The sequence below is a fragment of the Podarcis gaigeae genome (genome assembly GCF_964106915.1).
Source record: "Podarcis gaigeae genome assembly, chromosome: 15".
Taxonomy (NCBI): Eukaryota; Metazoa; Chordata; class Lepidosauria; order Squamata; family Lacertidae; genus Podarcis; species Podarcis gaigeae.
The window spans coordinates 43,542,558-43,563,829 of record NC_139692.1 but is presented as its reverse complement, the minus strand read 5'-3'; the positions used below and the strand labels follow the sequence as shown (position 1 = coordinate 43,563,829).

The window sequence follows — 21,272 nt, the reverse complement described above, 5'->3', positions numbered from 1 at the left end:
TGAAGCAGGACACAAATCACCTGTGTGGAGTCTGGCTAAAATCCATGCAGTGAAAAAGACAATGGTCCTCATTATATGCATCTGGGATGCTTCTCTGGGCCTGCGAAGGGTCTGTGGTTTTTTTTGCAAGTACCCTTATGCAAACCCATAAGCCACTGGTGGGGATTGTGTAGCCCTCCAGATGTTGTTGTAGGCCAACTCTCATCAACCCAAACTGGCAGGCTGAATGGCTAGGGAGGGTAGGAGTCAGGCATGTCTAAGGACATTTTGCCTCTTGAGGGAAAGCAGAAAATGACACACACTCTCTGAAGCCACTTGCCAAAGCTGGCCTCCATCACTACCACTGAAGGTTACAGATAGGTAGCCGTGTTGGTCTGCCATAGTCAAAACAAAAAAAAAATCCTTCCAGTAGCACCTTAAAGACCAACTAAGTCAGTTCTTGGTATGAGCTTTCGTGTGCATGCACACTTCTTCAGATAGGCCCAACTTCTGTTTCAGTGTATCTGAAGAAGTGTGCATGCACACGAAAGCTCATACCAAGAACTGACTTAGTTGGTCTTTAAGGTGCTACTGGAAGGAATTTTTTTTTTTGTTTTTACCACTGAAGGTGACAGGGGAGAAAAAGTAGGCCAGAGAGGAACAGGTAGTGGCAGCAGCAGCAGTGGGCAACAAGTGCAGGAGGTGGCACAAAGCATTTCTCAGGGACCCTGCCAACTGTCCTCTATCTGCCACCTGAGGCAACTGCCTCACCCTATCTCACAGGGGGGCTGACCCTGATTGGAACTGGAGTCCAGCTACAAATTCCCCATTCCTGCCACGAGCCACATATTGTCAGAGCTCAGCACATTCCAGTCCATCTCCAAGCTTTTTCAACCACCAAGTTTCATGAGTTTGTTATTTATGCATATCTGCTGAGCTTGTGCCCATGAACCACTGCAACTGGTGATGTGCGTTCCTTTTTCTTTGCCTTCTGCCTTTATCAGATCCACCAGAATTCTTTCTTGGTCCGGCAACAGCTCCTCTTGGCTGCGCTCTTTGAGAAATGGGATAATGAATGCTCTGGGTTCTTGGACATGCAGGAAGTGGATGCTGTTCTGTCCACCTTTAAGGAAGGGATGGAGCAAGAGGCATTAAACAAAGGTAGGAGAAAGGCTTTCTGCTACCTTAGTTTGCTACTGAACCATCTCAGCTTGGTTCAGCTGTAGCCTTCATCTCGGTTGCAGCAGCAAGGGCAAAAAGCCTTGTGGCACCTTGAAGGCTTAGTAGGGGAGCATCGCCTTCACCCAAATGAACAGCCTTTAAGATCTGCTGAGGAGAACATGCTTTCCACCCAGAAAATAAAAAGAGTGATGCTCCTTCCAGACTGTCACTACTTTCCACACCAGATTCAGTCGCATAGGGGCAAATTCAGGTTGCATTAGAGTGGATCTGGAACATAGCACAATGAAGCTGCTTCAGAAAATAAAACAAAACCAGGCCTTTGCAGTTAGGAAAATGATGGGGAAAGGTACTCGAAAGTGTAGGATAAAAATTGCTTGACATTTTATCATATAACCTCCCCACAAAATTATCAGAACAAATCAATAAATAGCATCTGCTGTGATCAGTTTTAAACATTGTGTTCATGGTGATTTAACATAGATCCTGTTTTTTATATACAGATTTAATAACTCTTGTTTTAGGGTGGTATTCAACTAAGTTTTACTCAGAATAGACCCACTGAAATTAATGAACAAGAGTAACCTGGGTCTATCAATGTCAAAAAGTTTATTGTGAGAAAAACTTAAATGGGATAATTAGATGTGAGCTAACAACTATGGCAAATCCTGAAGCTGAAAGATGTTTTGCCTGCCATATGATATCAGTACTGACAGGGTCACTCAGCTGCCCTTTGCTCCAAGAGGCACAGAAACAGGATAGCTGCCCTGATCCAGCCCTTAATTCTCATTGCCCATAAAACTGACTGGGCCTTGAATATTTGAAGAAGACTTTATCTTGCTCAAATACTTTGTTTTCCTAAAAGTCCCCCATTCATCATCTTGCCCTTTAACCTCATTATACATATTGATCACAGACATATGCCATTAACAACAGATTTCACATTTCTATTTTTTCCTCTGTTGATTTTCTGTTCACTTGATATACCAAACACCTGGAAGCTTTTCTTTCCATTCCTGGGATCCCCACAATTTTTACTTGTGCATGAAATAAAAAATGGAAGCCCGGCAATGTTCCATAGAGAACTGCATAGGCCAAAAGAGAGAATAATAAGGTTTTTCTATTTATTGTCTCTTTTTCTGCACTTCCTATTGAGAACTTTTCTTTGAAAAACAACAATTTGGAAAAACTGTACAAGAGCTCCCTCTTGTGTGCAAAAGTATATTAGCAGCAAGAAGTCATATGCGGATAAAGACAGCAAGTCACTACTAGGTCAGACCATTCAGTATTTCCTATTGACAAAGGCTTTTCAAGGTTCCAGGCAGAAAAAGGTCTTCCCCACCCTTACTTCTTAAGGTCCTTTAACTGGAAATGTGTGGACCAAACCCAGGACCTTCTGCATGAAAAGAGGGTGCTCTTATCACTGAATTATGGCTCCTTCCCAAAACATCAAGCGTGAGAAGTTAAGATTCACCCCCCCACCCCTGTTTTCTATAAAGTTAAATTCAAGGCCCAAGTTGTTCCCAACAACCCGGTCAAAATAGGAGTATTAAAATCTGTAGCTATTTTTCAAAGCCTCAAAATAAGAAGTAAATGACCACACTGTGTGATCCAAGTTTGGGGGGAAGGAACAATGGCCACAAGATGTAGGTTGCCACTGTTGTAGTCACCATCCCTTCAGCCATGTGGTCACCATCCTGACCACATGGCTGAAGGGTGGGGTACACACTTTTCATAACGAACCAAAAAACAAAGGAGAACAAGCACCTGCCTACTGTTAAAAACTATTGGATCTGTCCCTTCTTGACATCTGAAGGGAACTGGTGTGAAGAATGGACTAGGGGAAAGGTGGGCATGTGGTCCTGCCTGATCCTGCCATTGTTTTTTGCTACCTGCGCAGCCAAGCTGCAGCTCCCCATACCCCAGTGGCATCCCAGCGGGATTGTGAAGTTATCCCAAAGAGACTTCCAAACCTACATGGAGCTGGTTGTATCTGAGCTCACCGGCGACGAAGACGAACTGCTGGATAACATCGTGGAGTTTCTCATGATGGCGGTGGAGCGAACCCACACAGAGCGATTGCGAGGCAGCGCGCGGAGGAAGTGGCTGCTCAAGATGGAGCACGCAGCCGTGACTAATGGCGGGTGCATCAAACCGGTGTATGATGTCCTATTCAAGGTTCTTTGTCGGGTGAGTGTTTCTGCCACAGTCTTTCCCTACATGGAAAGGCCAATGTGTTTTGGGGTTTTCCATTTCGGGGAAGATTAGCTGCATTGATGGAAGGCAGTTGAATCAAGGACCAAATGGTAGGAAAATTACACCTCTATGTTCCCGGTAGCTATCACTGGGCTTATATAACTGGAGAGAAACAAAGAGATGCAGTCGACTTTTAGCCAAATACTGGCAGAGTGCTGGGCTAGGTAAACCTTGGTCTGAACCAGCAATGGCATTAGAATAGAATCATAGAATCATAGAATCATAGAGTTGGAAGAGGCCACAAGGGCCATCGAGTCCAACCCCCTGCCAAGCAGGAAACACCATCAGAGCACTCCTGACATATGGTTGTCAAGCCTCTGCTTAAAGACCTCCAAAGAAGGAGACTCCACCACACTCCTTGGCAGCAAATTCCACTGTCGAACAGCTCTTACTGTCAGGAAGTTCTTCCTAATGTTTAGGTGGAATCTTCTTTCTTGTAGTTTGGATCCATTGCTCCGTGTCCGCTTCTCTGGAGCAGCAGAAAACAACCTTTCTCCCTCCTCTATGTGACATCCTTTTATATATTTGAACATGGCTATCATATCACCCCTTAACCTCCTCTTCTCCAGGCTAAACATGCCCAGCTCCCTTAGCCGTTCCTCATAAGGCATCGTTTCCAGGCCTTTGACCATTTTGGTTGCCCTCCTCTGGACACGTTCCAGTTTGTCAGTGTCCTTCTTGAACTGTGGTGCCCAGAACTGGACACAGTACTCCAGGTGAGGTCTGACCTGAGCAGAATACAGTGGCACTATTACTTCCCTTGATCTAGATGCTATACTCCTATTGATGCAGCCCAGAATTGCATTGGCTTTTTTAGCTGCTGCGTCACACTGTTGGCTCATGTCAAGTTTGTGGCAAACTCAGGTACTGAGACAGATTCATGCTCCTGTGATTCCTCTTAGCAGTGAAGACACATTATTGTATTCAAACAACTGGAGTTCTGTGCCCAGTTATGGGGTCTGCCGTTCTAAGAAGGATGTAGACAAAACACAAACAGAGGAGGGCAATAAAGATGGACATTTGGACAGTAAGTCTTGTGAAAAGAAGTCTGAAGGAAGTGGACTATGTTTGGCCTGGAGAAAACTGAGGTAGATTATAATAGCGCTGTTGAAATACTTGAAGAACTGTGTCACATAGAAAAGAGCAGATACATATTCCCTGTTGCCCCAGAGGGCAGGACTCGATATGACTGGCTTGTTACAAGAGGTTAGGTTTTGACCTTCTTAACAATTCTATTAAATTGTGGGATAGTCCCCAGTGTCATTCACCTGCTGACATGTTGTCAGAACCTCAACTTGCACATACAGGTTTTTAAGCCCAGGCTGGATGGCCACCTGTCATGTATGATCCAGTTGAGATTCCTGTAGTGCAGGGGCTAAACTAGATGACCCCTGGGATCCCTTCCAACTCTGCAATTGTATGATGAATCCCACAAAAAGCAGTGGGACTTGCATGCCTATGAAATGGTTGCAAATGAATAAGCATGCAGACTTGGGGAGAAACAGAATGAGTTCCATGTAAATGAGGGCTAGCCAGGAGCATGGGGCATGTGTATAAAGATGACTGGCTGAGGCATCTGCCTTTCACCTGCAGGACACAGATGCCCATGGAGACACCAAGAAGATCAGTGCTTATATCGCCCTTTTGGAATATAACTTGGTTTCCCCAGAGCGAGGAGATGTTCTCCTACACTATGTAGCATGCACAGAGGATGATGCTCCGTATGTCCTAAACCAATCACTTTTCATGGATATGGAAGGAGTCAGGTAAGAAAAACACCCACAAAGCTGTTTCTTTTTCTTGGGTGATCATTTGCTTCTGAAATAAAATAAGGCTTAAGTGTGGGAAAGACTGCACATTCAGTATGGGTGATTATATTTCTGTGTTTAGCATAGCATGCAGTTTTGGTTCTGCATTTTAACATGTAGGATCTGTAATTGAAAGTTAGGAAATAATCACAAATTCTTTAAGAGACAATTAGCAGCACCTATAAGGGACATGGGTGGTGCTGTGAGTTAAACCACAGAGCCTAGGGCTTGCCAATCAGAAGGTTGGCGGTTCGAATCCCTGCGACGGGGTGAGCTCCCGATGCTTGGTCCCTGCTCCTGCCAACCTAGCAGTTCAAAAGCACGTCAAAGTGCAAGTAGATAAATAAGTACCGCTCCGGCGGGAAGGTCAACGGCGTTTCCGTGTGCTGCTCTGGTTCGCCAGAAGCAGCTCAGTCATGCTGGCCACATGACCCGGAAGCTGTATGCCGGCTCCCTCGGCCAATAAAGCGAGATGAGCACCGCAACCCCAGAGTCAGCCACGACTGGACCTAATGGTCAGGGGTCCCTTTACCTTTACTTAGCAGCACCTATTGTCAGAACAATTAGCAGCACCTATTGACTAAACTGTGGGAGGCAGTGAAAGACAGAAGTGCCTGGCGAGCTCTGGTCCATGGGGTCACAAAGAGTTGGACATGACTAAACGACTAAACAACAACAACAATTGTCAGAACAGAGGGTTGCATAACAGAAACAGCATTAACCCTCTGTAGGCAAGAGGAAAGTGTCTTATTGCGCTTTCCACTGTGAATACAGAAACATCACCTCTTGAGAACAGAAAAGACATTAGAGAGCAAAAAGCCTCCTCCTTCCCAAGTCTCCCTCAAAAATCATAAATGATAAAGTGGAGCAAAATTATTTAATGCCAATTGTGAGTCATCCGTAGGGACAGGGACTGGTTCACATTCAAAGGTGAACCTACCTAGTTTGGAGTTTCCAAAGCAACACAAGACCTGAAATGCAGCCATGGTTTGAAATGTGCACTTCTCTGAATTTTGCAATGAAAGTGTAAAACATGTATATACCTGTACTATGGTAAAGTGTGCATAAAAATGCATATATTAGTAAAAGTAACATACACGATGCACTATATTAGGGGAAATTGATTGCAAACTTGTACATATTAGGCAACATTAGATACAAACATGTGTATACTAGGAGATGAGTTTTCATGAGGCCTTTTTTATATTAAAAAAATGCAAACTGATGTGGAAGTGTGGAGAACTGAATTTAAGACTGAAAAAAAAAATAGAAATGGAGAGAAACCAAAACTGACAAATCAACCTATCCCTTGTTCTCATGCAAAATACACAAGAAATCAACCTGGGGGTCAAGGTAGATGCGTTCAACTATGCTGGGTAAACTTCCCAGAAGAAGAATAACTACAAACAGAAACACGATTCATTTTCATCTCGAGGTTAAGCAAGAGACTCAAGCAAGAGAAAGGAAGTGCCACAGCAGCAAAATGAAGGTGTAAATTCACTCTCCATTACATGGGAAATATGAAGGCAATGCATTTTGCACTCTCAGTGATGACCTCTTCTGACGAGACCCATTTTCCCTAACAAATTGCTCTTTCCTGTAATGAGAATGTTGGGAGTATTCCTGCCCATGCCTGCTGCTATGATGTTTTCTGCCTAGGCACTTGACTCCTGAAAGCTTCTCCTCTTCCTCTTTTCACTTTTTTCTCTTAGCTTTGCAGCAGCACTAGACGACAAGCCAATCCATGTCCCCAGAGTTCAGCTGCATGGAAACATCCACTTCTGGAACCAGGATCGGCCCCTGGAAGAGAGGAAGGGCTCCTTCTTGGTGCTGCCGCTTGAGGATATCCGAAGAAGAGTCTTTGGTGTTCTTGGTCTGGACACTCTCCAGGACAAGAACGAGAAAACCATCTTTGTGCCCCACGAAATCCGTTTCTATCAGGTGAGGGCAGCAGGGAGGCTGCAAGGGGACAGCCACAGTCACTGCGTGAGGGCCTGGCTGGATTCTGTGAACAATGTTCATTCCTCTGGAGTATGTGATTGCAGTGGCGTTGCCTATAGGAGTCCTCTGCTTCAAAAGCCCCTTTGATATGCTTAGTTTGATAACGTTCCTGCTTTAAAATTTTACATTGTTTTCAAACAAATTGTAACATGTGTTCATCCTCTAGGGGATTGCAAACACGTTCAGCATAGCCTACCACCACATCCGCACCAAGGAAAGTATCATGCAGGTCATCATCACGGCTCTGGGATGGCTCTTCACCCGTGTGTCGCACCTTCAAACCATCACTACATACTTCATGGAGCCTGGCGAGGACAGGGTAATATGCTAGCAATTGCAAAGAGGACTGAGATAAAGTATGTGGAGCACTTAGGAAAAGCACAAAAAGGGGGCGGGACTTTTCTGTTCATATTTCCCCCCCAGTCTTTTTCTTTTAGGAACATAGGGAGCTGCTTCATCCTGAGTCAGAACATGGGTCCATCTATCTCAGCATTAACTACACTGACTGGCAGCGGCTCTCCAGGGTTTGAGACATTCCCAGGTCTATGTGGAGACGCTGGAAATTATAACCGGGACCTTCTCCAGGGAAACAGATGCTTCATCACTAAGTTACAGCCCTTCCTGAACCGTTTTTCTAACAAATGGTACAATCTCAACCTTACCCCCATACACCACCAGAGGGCTGTGGTGGGCTCTGGTGCCTCTAACAATTACTTGACAGGCAGCCATTTAGCAGATAAAATCCACACTCACTACAGGTCCTGTGGCATTGATCTTCACGTTAGGAAAAAGCTTCACCTGCTAAATTTCTGCCTGTGCTGTATTAGGCATAGGAGGCCTTCCAAGTCTGTTCCACACCCTGCCTCTACATGTTTATCACCCCGGATCTTCTCTTCAGAATACAGAATATCCAAGGTGGTAGACTTCCCAAGAACAGAGATCAAGAAAACAAATCCGAAAGTAAACGTCATCTTGCCCATTCTGTGGCTTTTAAAAATGCAGGGGACGCCACTGTGGTGCGACACAGGATGTAGATTACACCATCAGCACCAGCTTCTTAGCTCATGGGTGGAGTTGGGTTTAATACAGTGAACTACAGACTGGGGTGGTTAATTGGTTATACTCCCATCTGTTGCTAGACTCCAAGGTTCCTGACAAGAGGAACTTCATCTTGACTCAAGGTAGGTAGCCATGTTGGTCTGCCGTAGTCGAAACAAAAACAAAAAAATTCCTTCCAGTAGCACCTTAGAGACCAACTAAGTTTGTTATTGGTATGAGCTTTTGTGTGCATGCACACTTTTTCAGATATCATCTTGACTGTTGTTGCTCCTCTTTGCATTATGAAATGCAGCTTAGAGTCATGGCAATATGCACTTCTCCTGAAAACTTCTAAATAAAAGTCTTGAAAAGAAGTACAAGAAACATCTCCATTGTGTCTGATGGTCCTACCAAAGGCTTTGTGCAAAAAAACCAATGTAAAGTTGATGCAAAGGTCTTCTGTGGTTAGTCCTTAGGCTATCAGCAGGTGGAGCTGATGCATTACTTAACTCTTCTTCAAGGGACTGAAGATTAAATTCCTACTTTGCAAGAGGCATCCTTTGATATCAAGATGGTATCACGCTTTTGGCAGCAACCTGGTGCCCTCCGGATATTCTAGACTACAACTTCTATCACACCCAGCCTCCAGGGTTTGTAGTAGCCACATAACCCAATGACAAGCTGAGCCCAAAAGAACCCCTTCATTGATAGTATCCAAGGCTGGCATAAGGGCTCAGCATTTTGGGGCACTTAGCAAATGTTCTCACAACTTAGCAGGTGGTGAGCCTTTGGCCATTCTCACTTAAGCAATGTGTGCTGTAGCATGTTAGACTAGAACCTGTGGCCCTGGCAGTTTATTGTTCTTCCACCCCAGTTTCAGTGAAACATTTTCTTATGAACAAACTAAATCTGGTTCTGCTCTGTTCAAACACTAGCATTCAGTTAGCATTTAAACACAAACCTACCCAGTTTGCACTTTTTGAAACAATGCAAAACCGAAAAGCAGCCATCATTTGAAATTCTCACTCCTCTTAATTTTGCACTGCAGCTTTCCAGCTAAGTGATGTGTACAAGGATGAATATGCAAACTGTACATAAAAATGTCTATATTAATGAAAATAGCATACACAAATGCATTATATTAGGGGGGAATGCTTTGCAAAAATGAGTACATTAAGCAAAATTGCATAGAAAATATGTGTATTAGGATAAATTTGTACTTACCATATATTTCCGTGTATAGGATGCCCCCATGTTTAAGATGCCCCCTATTTTTAGGACTCCAATTTAAGAAAATAGAGGGAAGATTTCCCCGTGTATAAGATGACCCACAGTTTTTCACATATTTTTAAATTAAAAATCCTAGTCATATACATGGAGAAGTATGGTAAATACTGATGAATTTTCATAAACTCTTTTTAAAATGCAAGCTGATGTGGAAATGTAGAGAACTGAAGATGGGGAAAATGAGAAACGGAGAGAAACCAAAATCGACAGATTCCCTTACCCCTATTTATATGTATGCAGAAAGCTCCAGGTTCCATCCCAGGCATTTCTGCTTGGGACCTTGGAGAGCTGCTGCCAATCAGAGTGCACAGTACTAGTCTAGGTGAGCAAACAGTCTGACCTGGCAAAGTTAGCTTCCTATGATTCACTGGCCAATAATCTGTACTGTCCCTCATAATTTTTTAGTCTTTCTCCCCTCCCAAAATATTTACACATCTGTTCTTGAGGTGTTTCCCACCTGGCAAGCTCTTTGCATTTTCTCTTTTCAAGATGCATGACTATACCTTGCGTAAAGTAATGACTGCAAATCAGAATGAGCCGCTGGAGGTCCATCTCCCTCCAGGTCCTGTGGTCAGAAGAAGAGATAACATATTCAGGTGAGCTTTATTATCATCATTATTTTAAATGTATTGGTCCCCTTTTTTTGCCATGGCAGCTCAAAATGATTTACAATATAAAGGGCCTAATTATATGTTACATTAATGATGTGATTAGCCACCATGTGGTGGGTTCTTAAAATGTTTCCAGCCACACAGAGGCACATGTATGATTGCCTCATGAATGCAGCACACATGGAAGTGTAAGCATTCCCTCCCCAGCCACTCTATTTTGCCTGCCTTGCTGTGAGGTGAGGTGCAGCCAGGATGTAAGAGAGGACAAGGTTCAGGTGAGGCTCTGGGAAGCCCAAAAGTCTGAAGGAACAAGCTGAAACTGAGCCCTTTTGTATAGTAATAGCAGCAGGTGCAGCCTGATGGTTGGCACCACCAGAGCTGCAAAATGTAGCCTTTTCCCAGCAGTTTCCTACTGTAGCACCCTGCTTGTGGTTAACGCTTAGCTGGAATGAAATATTCAACGCAGCAATAGAGAAATTAAAATAGTAATTTATTTGTCAGACAAATAAATGAGAGGCACAGTGGTATATGGTTACCAAGCTCTGGCCTGGCCTCCTGCCATTCTGGCCAGCACTTATATTTCCTTAATCCAGCCCCCTTGCTCCTCCTTTGGCTGCCTCTGTCCAATCAGCCTGGTTGAAATTCCTATTGGCTGTTTGCTAGAACCAATCACAAAAGATACACCCATTTCCTTCTGTCCTTTTATGGGACACAAAGAGCTATATATTCTTCCATCTATAAATGACAAATAAGTAGTAATATATCTTACATGTGTCTCAACAAGGAATCTTAATTACCAGCTCACCTCTTGCCCTCCTTGCCCTATTGCCTTCCAAAACAGATGGTTAATCTTAAATTTTTATCTTCAAGGATCTTTAGTTCACATCAACATTGAAAGATCTCCTTCATTTGAAGGCGTCTAAACAAAAAGGCCTGACAACTATATATCAGGAGTGCTCGATGGCGTCTCCTGTCTGGCAGGAGGCTGGGCTCATTTGCCCTTCTGGTCTCCTATTGCAATATGACTCTATGAAATAAGAATTTAACATTTCTTTCTTTCTAGATCCTTTGCATAATTACATTTAAGCTAATATATTTCATACATTATCATAGGTAGCCTTTTAAAAGAATTAAACCTTCTCAAAGTGAAAAGGAAGGAACAGTTTCCAGCCTCAAAATAAAAATAGAAAGAAGCTTCTTCTTCTCCAGCCAAGCCAGTTGCCTTTTTCACTGCTCTTGGCCTTTTTAACCTTAGGAAGAAGATATGGCTCATTTTACTGGGAGACACATGGTGTTATTTTACTATTTACCAACCCTTAATTTGTTTATCTCTGCTTTTTTTTATCTTCTGTAACATGCAAGGTCAGTGTCCTCGCTCTCAGCCTGTAATTTCCTTTTTATGACTTTGAGAATTGTTTTCTGCTATAAATCAGGGGGCCCCCTTGTCTTAGGAGGAAAAACATTTTGCCAAGGTTTTTTAGTCTTCTGCCTGGCATGAAACATTTGAAAATCTTTAAGCTCATTTTAAGATTCAGGCCCTGATCAAAATATAGAAGCTTTGATAAAAAATGCAGGCTTATGATTAGATGCCTCATTACTGCGACGAAGAAGGGGAGGCTCAGGTCGTCTAGGGTCTTCCGCAGTGGAAACCTCTGAATCAGAAGATGGCAGTACCACATCCTTCATTTGTGCTGGGGAGGGGACACTGGCCCCACATATTCTTCTGGTAGCAGCACCTCTGGGGCTGGCCCTGTACTCCCTTCCCTTTCAGCTCCAGAGTCCCCACCTCTAACTTCTGGTCCCTGATAATATTGGTGAAAAGCACAGTATACATTTTGTTTGGAGAATCTGGATTGTTGTCTGCTTATTGTTAACGGAAAAATCCGAGGGCTCCCTTGGACAAAAACAAAGACACCAACCAGGATAACTTGGAGCAAAATAGCAGCCTGTAGGCTTGGCCTTTATTGAATACTGTTGCAACAGGACTCCCACCCACAACAAGATTAAGCAAAATGGAAGCCCAGAACAAAAGAAGACCCAACTTTTATTAGTTACTAATCCCTCAAACTACACCCCTAAGACTACATCACAACTACATCACAAAAAGGAGGGGTTGAGGGAGGAGTTGTGGTGGTAACCTGAGTGTCCTGTCACCTGGCTGGTTCCTCCTTTCCCCCCCTCCCCATGAGTACTTTCCAGGTGACAAATGGGAGCTTGCAGTTTCCTGCCTCCAGAGGGAAGAGCTGATCATTGTCCAGTCCGTGCTGAATCCACTCCCGTATGCAAGTTCTTTGTGATTTTGATGGTCTTCTATTTAGGACCATCAGGATTGGCATAGCAACTGGGCAGGGCCTCCTGTGTATGTGCTGGTATGGTTAAGGGATTATGGCTGGCCTGTATCAAACCTTCCCCATTTTGTAGTCCTTCCTTCATGGAGTAAAATAAAAGTGGAACAGTGCAGATCTGATGTATGGTTGATTTTTTATGAATTTATAACAGAAGCGTAGCATATGTAGTGTGTGAGAGTGTGTGTGTGTGAAGTTTGTACAAACTGAATGATTGGGGGGCGGTTCCTGCGACATTGTAAACATACTGGTTGCAATCTGGGTGCCAAAGAATGCTTGAGGCCCTTGTTGTGGGTGTTGTCAGATGAAACTCTGTATGAACATGGGGCTCTGTCTCCATTTGATTACTGGTTTGAGGGAAATTGTGCTTCTTTGTCCATGGCTCCCCCACTGGTTACCGCACCAAAAATCAGCCCATTTCATGGCACTCGCTTCCACATCCTGGGCTTAGTATTTGGGGTTGCTGTTGGGTTGCATGGACTTCAATAGTCTCCTTTGGAGTAATGAAGTTGTGGTTTGGCAGCTCTGAACACTTGCCTGGCTTTCTCGAGAGGCAACATACTCATCTTCCAAAGTAAACCACATTGTTACTTCAGTTCTTATCAAATACTCTTAATTTTCTTAGCCACAACTCCACAGGCTTATTTGTTCAATGCAGCTTTCCAAAGGGGTTGAACTTAGCCAAAGAGTTGTCTGCATGCCTTTGGAGTCCCCTGCTTTTTGTTAAATTCTACAAAGGAAGTTGTTCTTATCTTGCAGCCTAGCACAGCTGGCCAAGTCTCACTGCAGATTGTACCATGGTGGGAGAGGAAGTTACAGTGGGGACTCTAGGGCTGTGTACACATAACCATACAGCAATGTCACCCCACCCCCTATTTGGATTGAAGCTGGTTTGGTGAAAAACACATCAAAATGCAGTATTTCATTAAACATGTGACATGTCTCTCCCATATTGGTCTCTACAGCCACACTACACTCCTCCATTGTCTCCTAAGACAAACTGATGCCAACAATATGTATTGTGGCTAACTTTGTGTGTGTGTGCCACTTCCCAAAACAGCACATTGGATTCAGAGGAAACAAGAGCATGAACACATCCCAAGAGTGCTCATCTGCCATCCTTGCTAGATCACAAGGCAGAAAGTACCATACAACAAGCTTTGTATGCTCAACATTTACTTTAGGTTTGTGTCAAACAGCTTCTACAACAGCAGGTTGGCTGGAGCAAAGGATATTGTAGAGCTGGGAAATGTTCAGAAAACGGCAACCAAAATGATCAAGTGGGTTGGAGCAACTACCCTATGAGCAAAGATTGCAACATTTGAGACTTTTTAATTTAGAAAAAAGACGAGTGAAAGGGGGACATGATAAACGTGTATAAAAAATTATGCATGGTCTGCAGAAAGTGGGAAGAAAGTTTTTGTCCCTCAAAGTCCAGGATCTCAGTCGGGTCATCCAATGAACCTGCTTGTTGGGGAAGTAACACGGGAGAGATTTTTATCCCTCTCATAATACTAGAAACCACTGGGGGCATCAAATGAAGCTTAAGGTTCTAAGATTTAGGACAGACAAAAGAAAGTATTTATTCACACTGTAGAATTTGCTTTGAGATGTAATGACTGTCACTAACTTTGATGGCTTAAAAGAAGATTAGACAAATTAATGGAGGATAAGGCTATCCTTGGCTACTAGCCACAGTGGCTATGGTCTGCCTCCAGTGTCAGAGGCAAGATACCAGCTTTCATAAATCACAAGTGTGGACTGGGCTGTTACACTCGAGTTCAGTATCTGTTTGGTCACTGAGAGCAAAGGATGTTGGACTACATGGGCCTTTGGCCTGATCCAGCAATGCTCTTCTTATGTCCTCATGGCTTCATATAGCAATTGATGCAGGAGCAGACACAATGATGTAGAGTCTGTGATATTAACATTGGTCATCTCTTTTGTTTTAGAGATTACCTGTTCAAGTGCATAGACTGTTCAGTGGTGGTTACCACGTTTGTGTTTGAAGAACATCGTATCGCAGTTCCTCTGAGGAATCAGATGGGCCAGGCCATTGCAGTGTTTGACGTCAACCTTGGAGGCCGCCCAAAGCTACCAACCTGTGAGCACAGAGACCTGCAGAAGATGCTGCGGACAATACAGGCTGCCGTTTGTGAGATCCTGAAAGAAGATTCTGGAGAGAAAGATCCATTCTACGTCTTGGGTATTCTGCACCTTAGATAGCAGAAAAATTCTACTGGTGCTGGTGGTAGTCAAAAAGATTCAAGATTGTCTCCAGAGCATATTCAAAGAAAATGGGAGCAGGGACAGGAAGTCAGACAGACTTGGCTATATTGCTGGTTGAAACTGTGGGATTAGGATTATTGGAATAAAACTTCCAGCACCACCAGTAACAAAATTTGCTTTAGTTAATTTCTAAAAAGAGAGGTAGGGTTACCAGAAAATTTCATCCTCTGAGACCTGGAAGTCCTATTTGCTAATTTCAGATGCATGTAGACAAGCTGTGGTTTCTTAATGGTGAGGAAAATGTACTATGCACATGATTAGGACCCTATCCTTTTTTTTTTTTTTTACTTTACAACATCTTAACCCAAAGATTCTGGAGCTGATAAATGGAATCAAGCCTTGAAACATGTTTTACAATCTCAAAGCAAGAGTGTGCAACTGGAGAGCTGTTTTAATTTTGCATCAGGGTACTGTATCCATTGTGAGCCAACAAGTTAAAAACGGCAAGTCTGTGGACAGTGCAAGTGTGTTCTTCTTATATATATTCCAAGCAGAATTTAAAGTAACATAAAATGATTCAAAGTTCCTATAGGAATGGTTCCCTAGGTACTCAGAGCATCTATGTAGATTGGCAGTTTGCGCTGGAGATGCTTCACTTTTTCCCCCAGGGTATGGTCTGAAGTCATATAAGGCCACAATCTAAACAGATCTGTGCCTCTACACAGCTCAGTGGTATAGTGTCTGCTTTGCATGCAGAAAATCCCAGGTTTAATCCCCAACAGTATCTCCAGGTAGGGCGAGAGAAACTTGGGACAACTGTTGCCAGTAAGTGCAGAAAACACTGAGCTAAATTATACCAATGGTCCAACTTGGTATAAAGCAGCTTCCAGTGTTTCTATAGCCTTAAACGTGAGTGTTTTTGTTAGGAGGGGCAGGCCTTTTGTTGGGGGGGGGGCAGAACCTCAGTTAGCTATGTATTTCTATTGATTTTTATTGATGGGGGGCAGCTACCCCTCCCTGCCCCCTTTACTTAAAGGCTAATTATTCAAATGTTGGCTTGTCATTTCATTCCAGAGGCAGAGTATGTGGGGGACTGGAGGCGTGGGGGAGTCCTCTTCTACCGATTCATGCTGCAGGAGTTACAGAATTGCATCTGGAATCTCGACCCTTTCTCTTCCTTCAGTGAAATAAGGTGCTTTGAGAAGCCACCCAGCCTAGTGCATACAATAGTTAAGTGTGCACTGCTGATTTTGTACCCCCAGTGGGCTGGTACGCAGGAGGTTGAGGACTGGAATTGTTGCATAGAGGTGAGAATCCTGAAAAAGCATGAATCCCAGATTCCCCAGCCACTCTTCATGTTTTTCTCATAAACCTTCTAACATTTATGTTACTTGCACTACAGAAAATTGATGGAGAACTTATTGAAAACATTTGCTACTTTGACCCAACTGCTGCCTATGTGGAGGTTCGACCAGAGACTCTGTACAATTGCCTCCATGGTAAGTGTATTATATTTTACATAATTGTGGAACTGCCTGATGGGATTGACATAAGAACTCTGCTGGATGAAGTCAAAGGTCTATATAGTCCAACATCCGATTTCCCACCCTGGGCAAAAGGACACCTATAGGACGTCTACAAACAGGACATGGGGATCATAGTTCTCTCCCACTGCTGTTCAGTATAGGGTTGCCTTATTTCAAAAAGTGAACATCAAAAGTTGTTGAGCTTAAAAAAAATTGTGATAATCAACACTGCCGACATGGGCTGCCGTACATCTGGATATTCCCGAACATTTCAGCATTTTCTGTCTGGATGCTGTTTACGAGGGCAATACCATCTATGTCCATGAAATTCTTGACAAATGGCAAGCCTATGACAGTAGAGAGCACTGCCATCATGACTAGTTTCCAATGGTAGTCTTATCTTCCATGAGTTTGAAAACTATCAAAGTTAATGGCTGTAGTGACCACATCTTGTAGCAGGTAATTCTGTAAGATAGCTGTGCCTAGTTGGGACAACAGAGTAGCAAAAAAAACCAGAAGGGAAACTTAAAACCTTAATTCCTAATTCACACAAAAGCCACTGTATACTTTATTCATGGCTCTCTGTATTCAAGGCTTGCTCTTCCACTACTACAATTGAGATGGGTATATACCCTGTATTTCCAAAGCACATTTGAAGCATATTTCCTCCCTCAAAGAATTCTGAGCATCATAGTTTACCCCTCACGGGGTTCCCAGCAACCCTTAACAATCTACAATGCCCATAATTCTTTGAGGGGATTGGATGTGCTTCAAATGTGCTTTTACATTATGCTTTGGATTCAGATTTCATTCTACCTTTTGTTCATACAGCTAACTTTGTTCTGAACTTCAAATGTGACTGAAAACATTCACTATATTTTCGATTTAAGAACCAAAGCCATGCTTTTCTCCCAGTCTTGCTTTTCCTCCTGGTGGGCATACCGACTCAAGTCATGATGCAGCTGTAAATTAGGAGTGCCATAGCTTGCAAACTCTAACCACATTTAAGGAAAACTCATTTTGAGACTGCATCCCAACTATACAGACCTTAATGCATAATGCTGTTAGCAGCTGATTTAATGTGCAACCATAATCCATGCGAGAGCCCCAACCAACAACTCAACAATCCACCATAATGTCCATTCCTGGTAGTTGTTGATGAGAAACTCACTAAATGGGATCTAAATCTTCGTACACAAGGTTTTGTGCATGCACCAGCAAGTCCCAGGAATCATTATTTCCCACAAGGTCCTGAAGAGCAGAACTGGAAGGAGGGCATGAGGTCACAGTCAAAAGTGGAAATCAGTCAAGTGAAACATCATGGTCATAAAGCTATGGGTACACCAATGATTAATTTTTGTGAGGATATGCACAAAGGGATAGCACATGACACCAGACATATTTGCTGAATCATGCAATGGTAGACCTGGAATATGTATGCCAACTAGCATGTTGTGATTTTTTAAAATTTCAATTAGGTGCACACAGAAAAGCTGTGTGGAAGTTTCGCTCAGCTCCAATGGAGTATCTCTACAACTGGGTGAACACCTGCCTATCATTAATAGAGCTGGCAAAGAAACTTCAGCATCGTCAGAGCATGGCAACATCATCTACAGCTCTCATCACTCCCACCCTGTCTCGGTCGCTTAGGTCATCTCAGATTTCGGCAAACACAAACTACACTTTTGCCATTCCTTTAGTTTAAAATTGTTTTGTGATTTAAAAAAAAAAAAGCATTTAGAGAATTTTTAAACACCCCCTTTTATTCATAGTTGGTGCTTGTCGAGTGTGTCCATGTGCTTTTGGATGTGAAATTACCAGTACACTTCTTTGTCAAGCTAGATAAGAGCCTTAAAAATGTTCAGAGGTAAATGTTCTGATGCAATAGGTGGAATAAAGTGACCTTCAGGGGCCAGGTGGATTGCTCCCAGCTTCCATTTAATTCTGACAGCAGAGGGGGGGGGGATTAGAGGGAAGGGAAATTACAACTTGTACCTCTTTCAAGTTTACACAATTCACCAATGATTAAAAAGAGCAGCAGGCAGAAGGAGAAAAGAGCTTCAAAATTAAATTGTGTATTTAGGAAAGCTCTTCTTTCTGAAGTGGCTTTTTTGAAGTCATTTTAAGCTTGACATGATGAAGGGACAGTTTGTGTTTCACTTGTTCCCAAGGGGAAGCACACCTACGCTCTCATTTTAAGGCAACTAAGAGCTTTTCCATTGGCTAGAGCCTGAGGTGACAACACTTTTCAGTGTTCTGATGCAAGATTCCATCTTTGCAATAATTTATCTTTCAGCAGAATCTTTTTTTAATAAAATTTGGGGAAATTAAAAGTTTTCTCTCCGTTCTTTAGCCGACAAAAAACAATGGCATATCTACCTAATATTCTGTAATTTGAGATTATAGGTTGCTTTTAACGTTGCCTGATAAATTGATTACAGTGTTATTACAATTTGTGATTCCTCTGATTATCTGATGCTTGAACAACAGCAAGTGAATATCTGCAGGGGGCCATGGGGGTGACATTTCAAGCACTTTGCAATGATGTTCCTGGGAACAGTGTCCTTAGCAAAATATTGATACCAAAAGGTCTTTGTCAGCTCAGAATTCGTTCACCAGCAATTCTGCACTAATACAAATAGCTTTTTCTAATAAAAAAAGAGGGTTGGAGATGTTTGTATATGTCTACATGATGCATCTTTAAAGGGTAAGCGACAGATGAGGCTATGGACTACCTGAAAGGCACCTCAATGCACATACAAATGAATTTGTATACTGGAATGGACAGTGTTGTGTTGGTCCTGGGTTCAGGTTCTTGTTTCGTTGTAAACCTCACTGTGAGGTCAAAAACTAGGCAGAGTATTAGGCATATTAGGCATGGAACCCATAAATCTTAAAATCAATTACTCATGTTTCAATCAACTGGTTATTCTATGAGTTAAATTCTCATAAGGTAAAAGCAGTATTTCTGAAGCAAGAAGCATATTATCTTTGTTGTCAGATGAAACAAAAGTTCGTTGGCAAAACCGAAAGCTTGCCACTCCTGTGGACATTTTGGTTCATCCTAATAAAGGTATTGCCCAACTGTAGATTTTAGAAATTTTGAAGTACATAATAATAATATCAAACATTTAAGCTTGCACACATTTTTTGCATCATTACAAGAATGGGTGTTCTAAATTAATAAACAACAATGCACACTTTATCTTGTATAGACTTGTTTTCCCCATGATAAACAGGGTTTTTAAATAATAATAATAATAATAATAATAATAATAAAAGCACCCTTATTCTTGTGCACATTTCCTCATGGCAAGCATAGTTGTTTTAACACTACTAATAATACTAATAATGCCACCAGGATTATGTTAGCAGTTAGGAAAATATCCTTTTGTAATGTTTAGTGGAACGTTTGAGCTAATTTTTGAATGGTTTTTATTGAATTGTTATATGGGTATTGATTTATTGTATTTCTATACTGCTTTCCATTCAAATCTTTCTCAAAGTGGCTTACAAACAGTAAAGAACAACAATATATTTGAACATCACAAGTACAGCATAATTCATAAAATATAATTAGAAAATTAGTAAAACAATTACAATCTACAAAAACACTATTAGCAAACCAGCAACTAAAAAGAAGTGAAATATCACAATTACAACTTTTCTTCTAGAACAAAATGTGCCAATATTGCATACGCTTGAGTACCCTAGGGGGGAAAAGCACTGCTCTGAAGCAATATTAACAAAATAACTAAAAAAATAAGTTCATACACATACACTTCCCCCTGCCGCCCAATGACACATAATCTTTCACACTATTCAGTCCCTGAAAAAGCACATACACCAAACAGGGGAGTCCTGATCTAACTGAAATGTAAAATACTTTAAATTTACTAGTCACTGAGTTAAGCCCATGTCCCGTCCTTCTGACAAGTGATGTTCAGGGCAGGTGCCAAGAGTACAAGCAGATCCAAATGCAACCGTCTCCATGTCCTTGGGCTTGATGGCCTGGGTCTGCACTGAAGGGTATGTATCGCTTTTGCAAGCCACTCCGATATCTTTTATGAATATCGGTATAGAAATGTTCTCATAAATAACCTTGATCATAAATATTTTCATCATGACATAAGGGCTGCTTTTCATAATGGTAACAATAGTAACAACAACAGGAACTCCCTTGTGGCAAAGCCCCCATTAAGGTCCTGTAGAGGGCTCATTCTTCTAAATAAAAAGATAATGTTTTCTAAAATGATGATGTTGGGGCAAAGCTGCCTGAGCACGTGCAGAGTGCCTTTGTTTTGTGTGTGTCCATGCCCCCATGTCCTCACTAAACTGAGGGGGCAGAATTTTAGGGAATTTTAAGCTTGACATTATAAAAGACCTAGTAATATTCATACTAATACAGTATGTAAATCTGGGACTGCGGAAGCACCACTTTAGCTAATGGGGCCTCCTGCTGCCGTCGCGCCGCCGGAACACGATTTCTGCTCTCATCCTGAAGCAAAGTTCTTAACCCGAGGTACTATTTATGGGTTAGCGGAGTCTGTAACCCGAAACGTATGTAACCCGAGGTACCACTGTATAGGGTGCCTACATTCTGCATGGACTGTTTGCATGGCAACATGTGCAAATGGCTTTAGATTCCTATTAGGTCCATAAATTACCATATATATAGCATATATTCAACACAAAAAACAGTGACAATTTGTTGTTGATAAAGGACAGCTGGACATATACAGGGCCCCATTCCCTTCAGCAGCTTAGGGCCTCATCAAACCTAAATCCGGGCCCTGGGCTTCTGTCACAGTGTGCCTTTGCACAAGAAACGGTTTAGTCCTGCTGGCCACATGACCCAGAAAACTCTCTGTGGACAAACACCAGCCCCCTTGGCCTGAAAGCAAGATGAGCGCCGCAAGCCCATAGTTGCCTTTGACTGGACTCAATCGTTCAGGAGTCCTTTACCTTTTACCAGAAAAATACAATTTTAATGAAGAGAAGCAGAAGCGGTAG

General features: G+C 42.5%; 1 protein-coding gene and 1 long non-coding RNA gene across 6 annotated transcripts in view; both read left to right on the top strand.

Annotated features, from left to right (window-relative positions):
- Nucleotides 1-18,592, top strand: part of EFCAB5 (EF-hand calcium binding domain 5) — a 47,138-nt gene extending 28,546 nt beyond the window's left edge. For all 5 annotated transcript variants that reach the window (XM_083715011.1, XM_083715010.1, XM_083715013.1 and 2 more), the window contains 10 exons: nucleotides 984-1,140; nucleotides 3,059-3,348; nucleotides 5,008-5,180; nucleotides 6,935-7,163; nucleotides 7,390-7,542; nucleotides 10,038-10,144; nucleotides 14,457-14,710; nucleotides 15,808-16,040; nucleotides 16,136-16,232; nucleotides 17,738-18,592. In XM_083715011.1, coding sequence (XP_083571137.1) covers nucleotides 984-1,140; nucleotides 3,059-3,348; nucleotides 5,008-5,180; nucleotides 6,935-7,163; nucleotides 7,390-7,542; nucleotides 10,038-10,144; nucleotides 14,457-14,710; nucleotides 15,808-16,040; nucleotides 16,136-16,232; nucleotides 17,738-17,964 — 1,920 coding nt within the window. In that variant the 3' untranslated portion in view covers nucleotides 17,965-18,592. The remainder of the gene's footprint in view (nucleotides 1-983; nucleotides 1,141-3,058; nucleotides 3,349-5,007; nucleotides 5,181-6,934; nucleotides 7,164-7,389; nucleotides 7,543-10,037; nucleotides 10,145-14,456; nucleotides 14,711-15,807; nucleotides 16,041-16,135; nucleotides 16,233-17,737) is intronic.
- Nucleotides 1-21,272, top strand: part of LOC310832962 — a 184,813-nt gene that overhangs the window by 122,649 nt on the left and 40,892 nt on the right. The window lies entirely within an intron of this gene.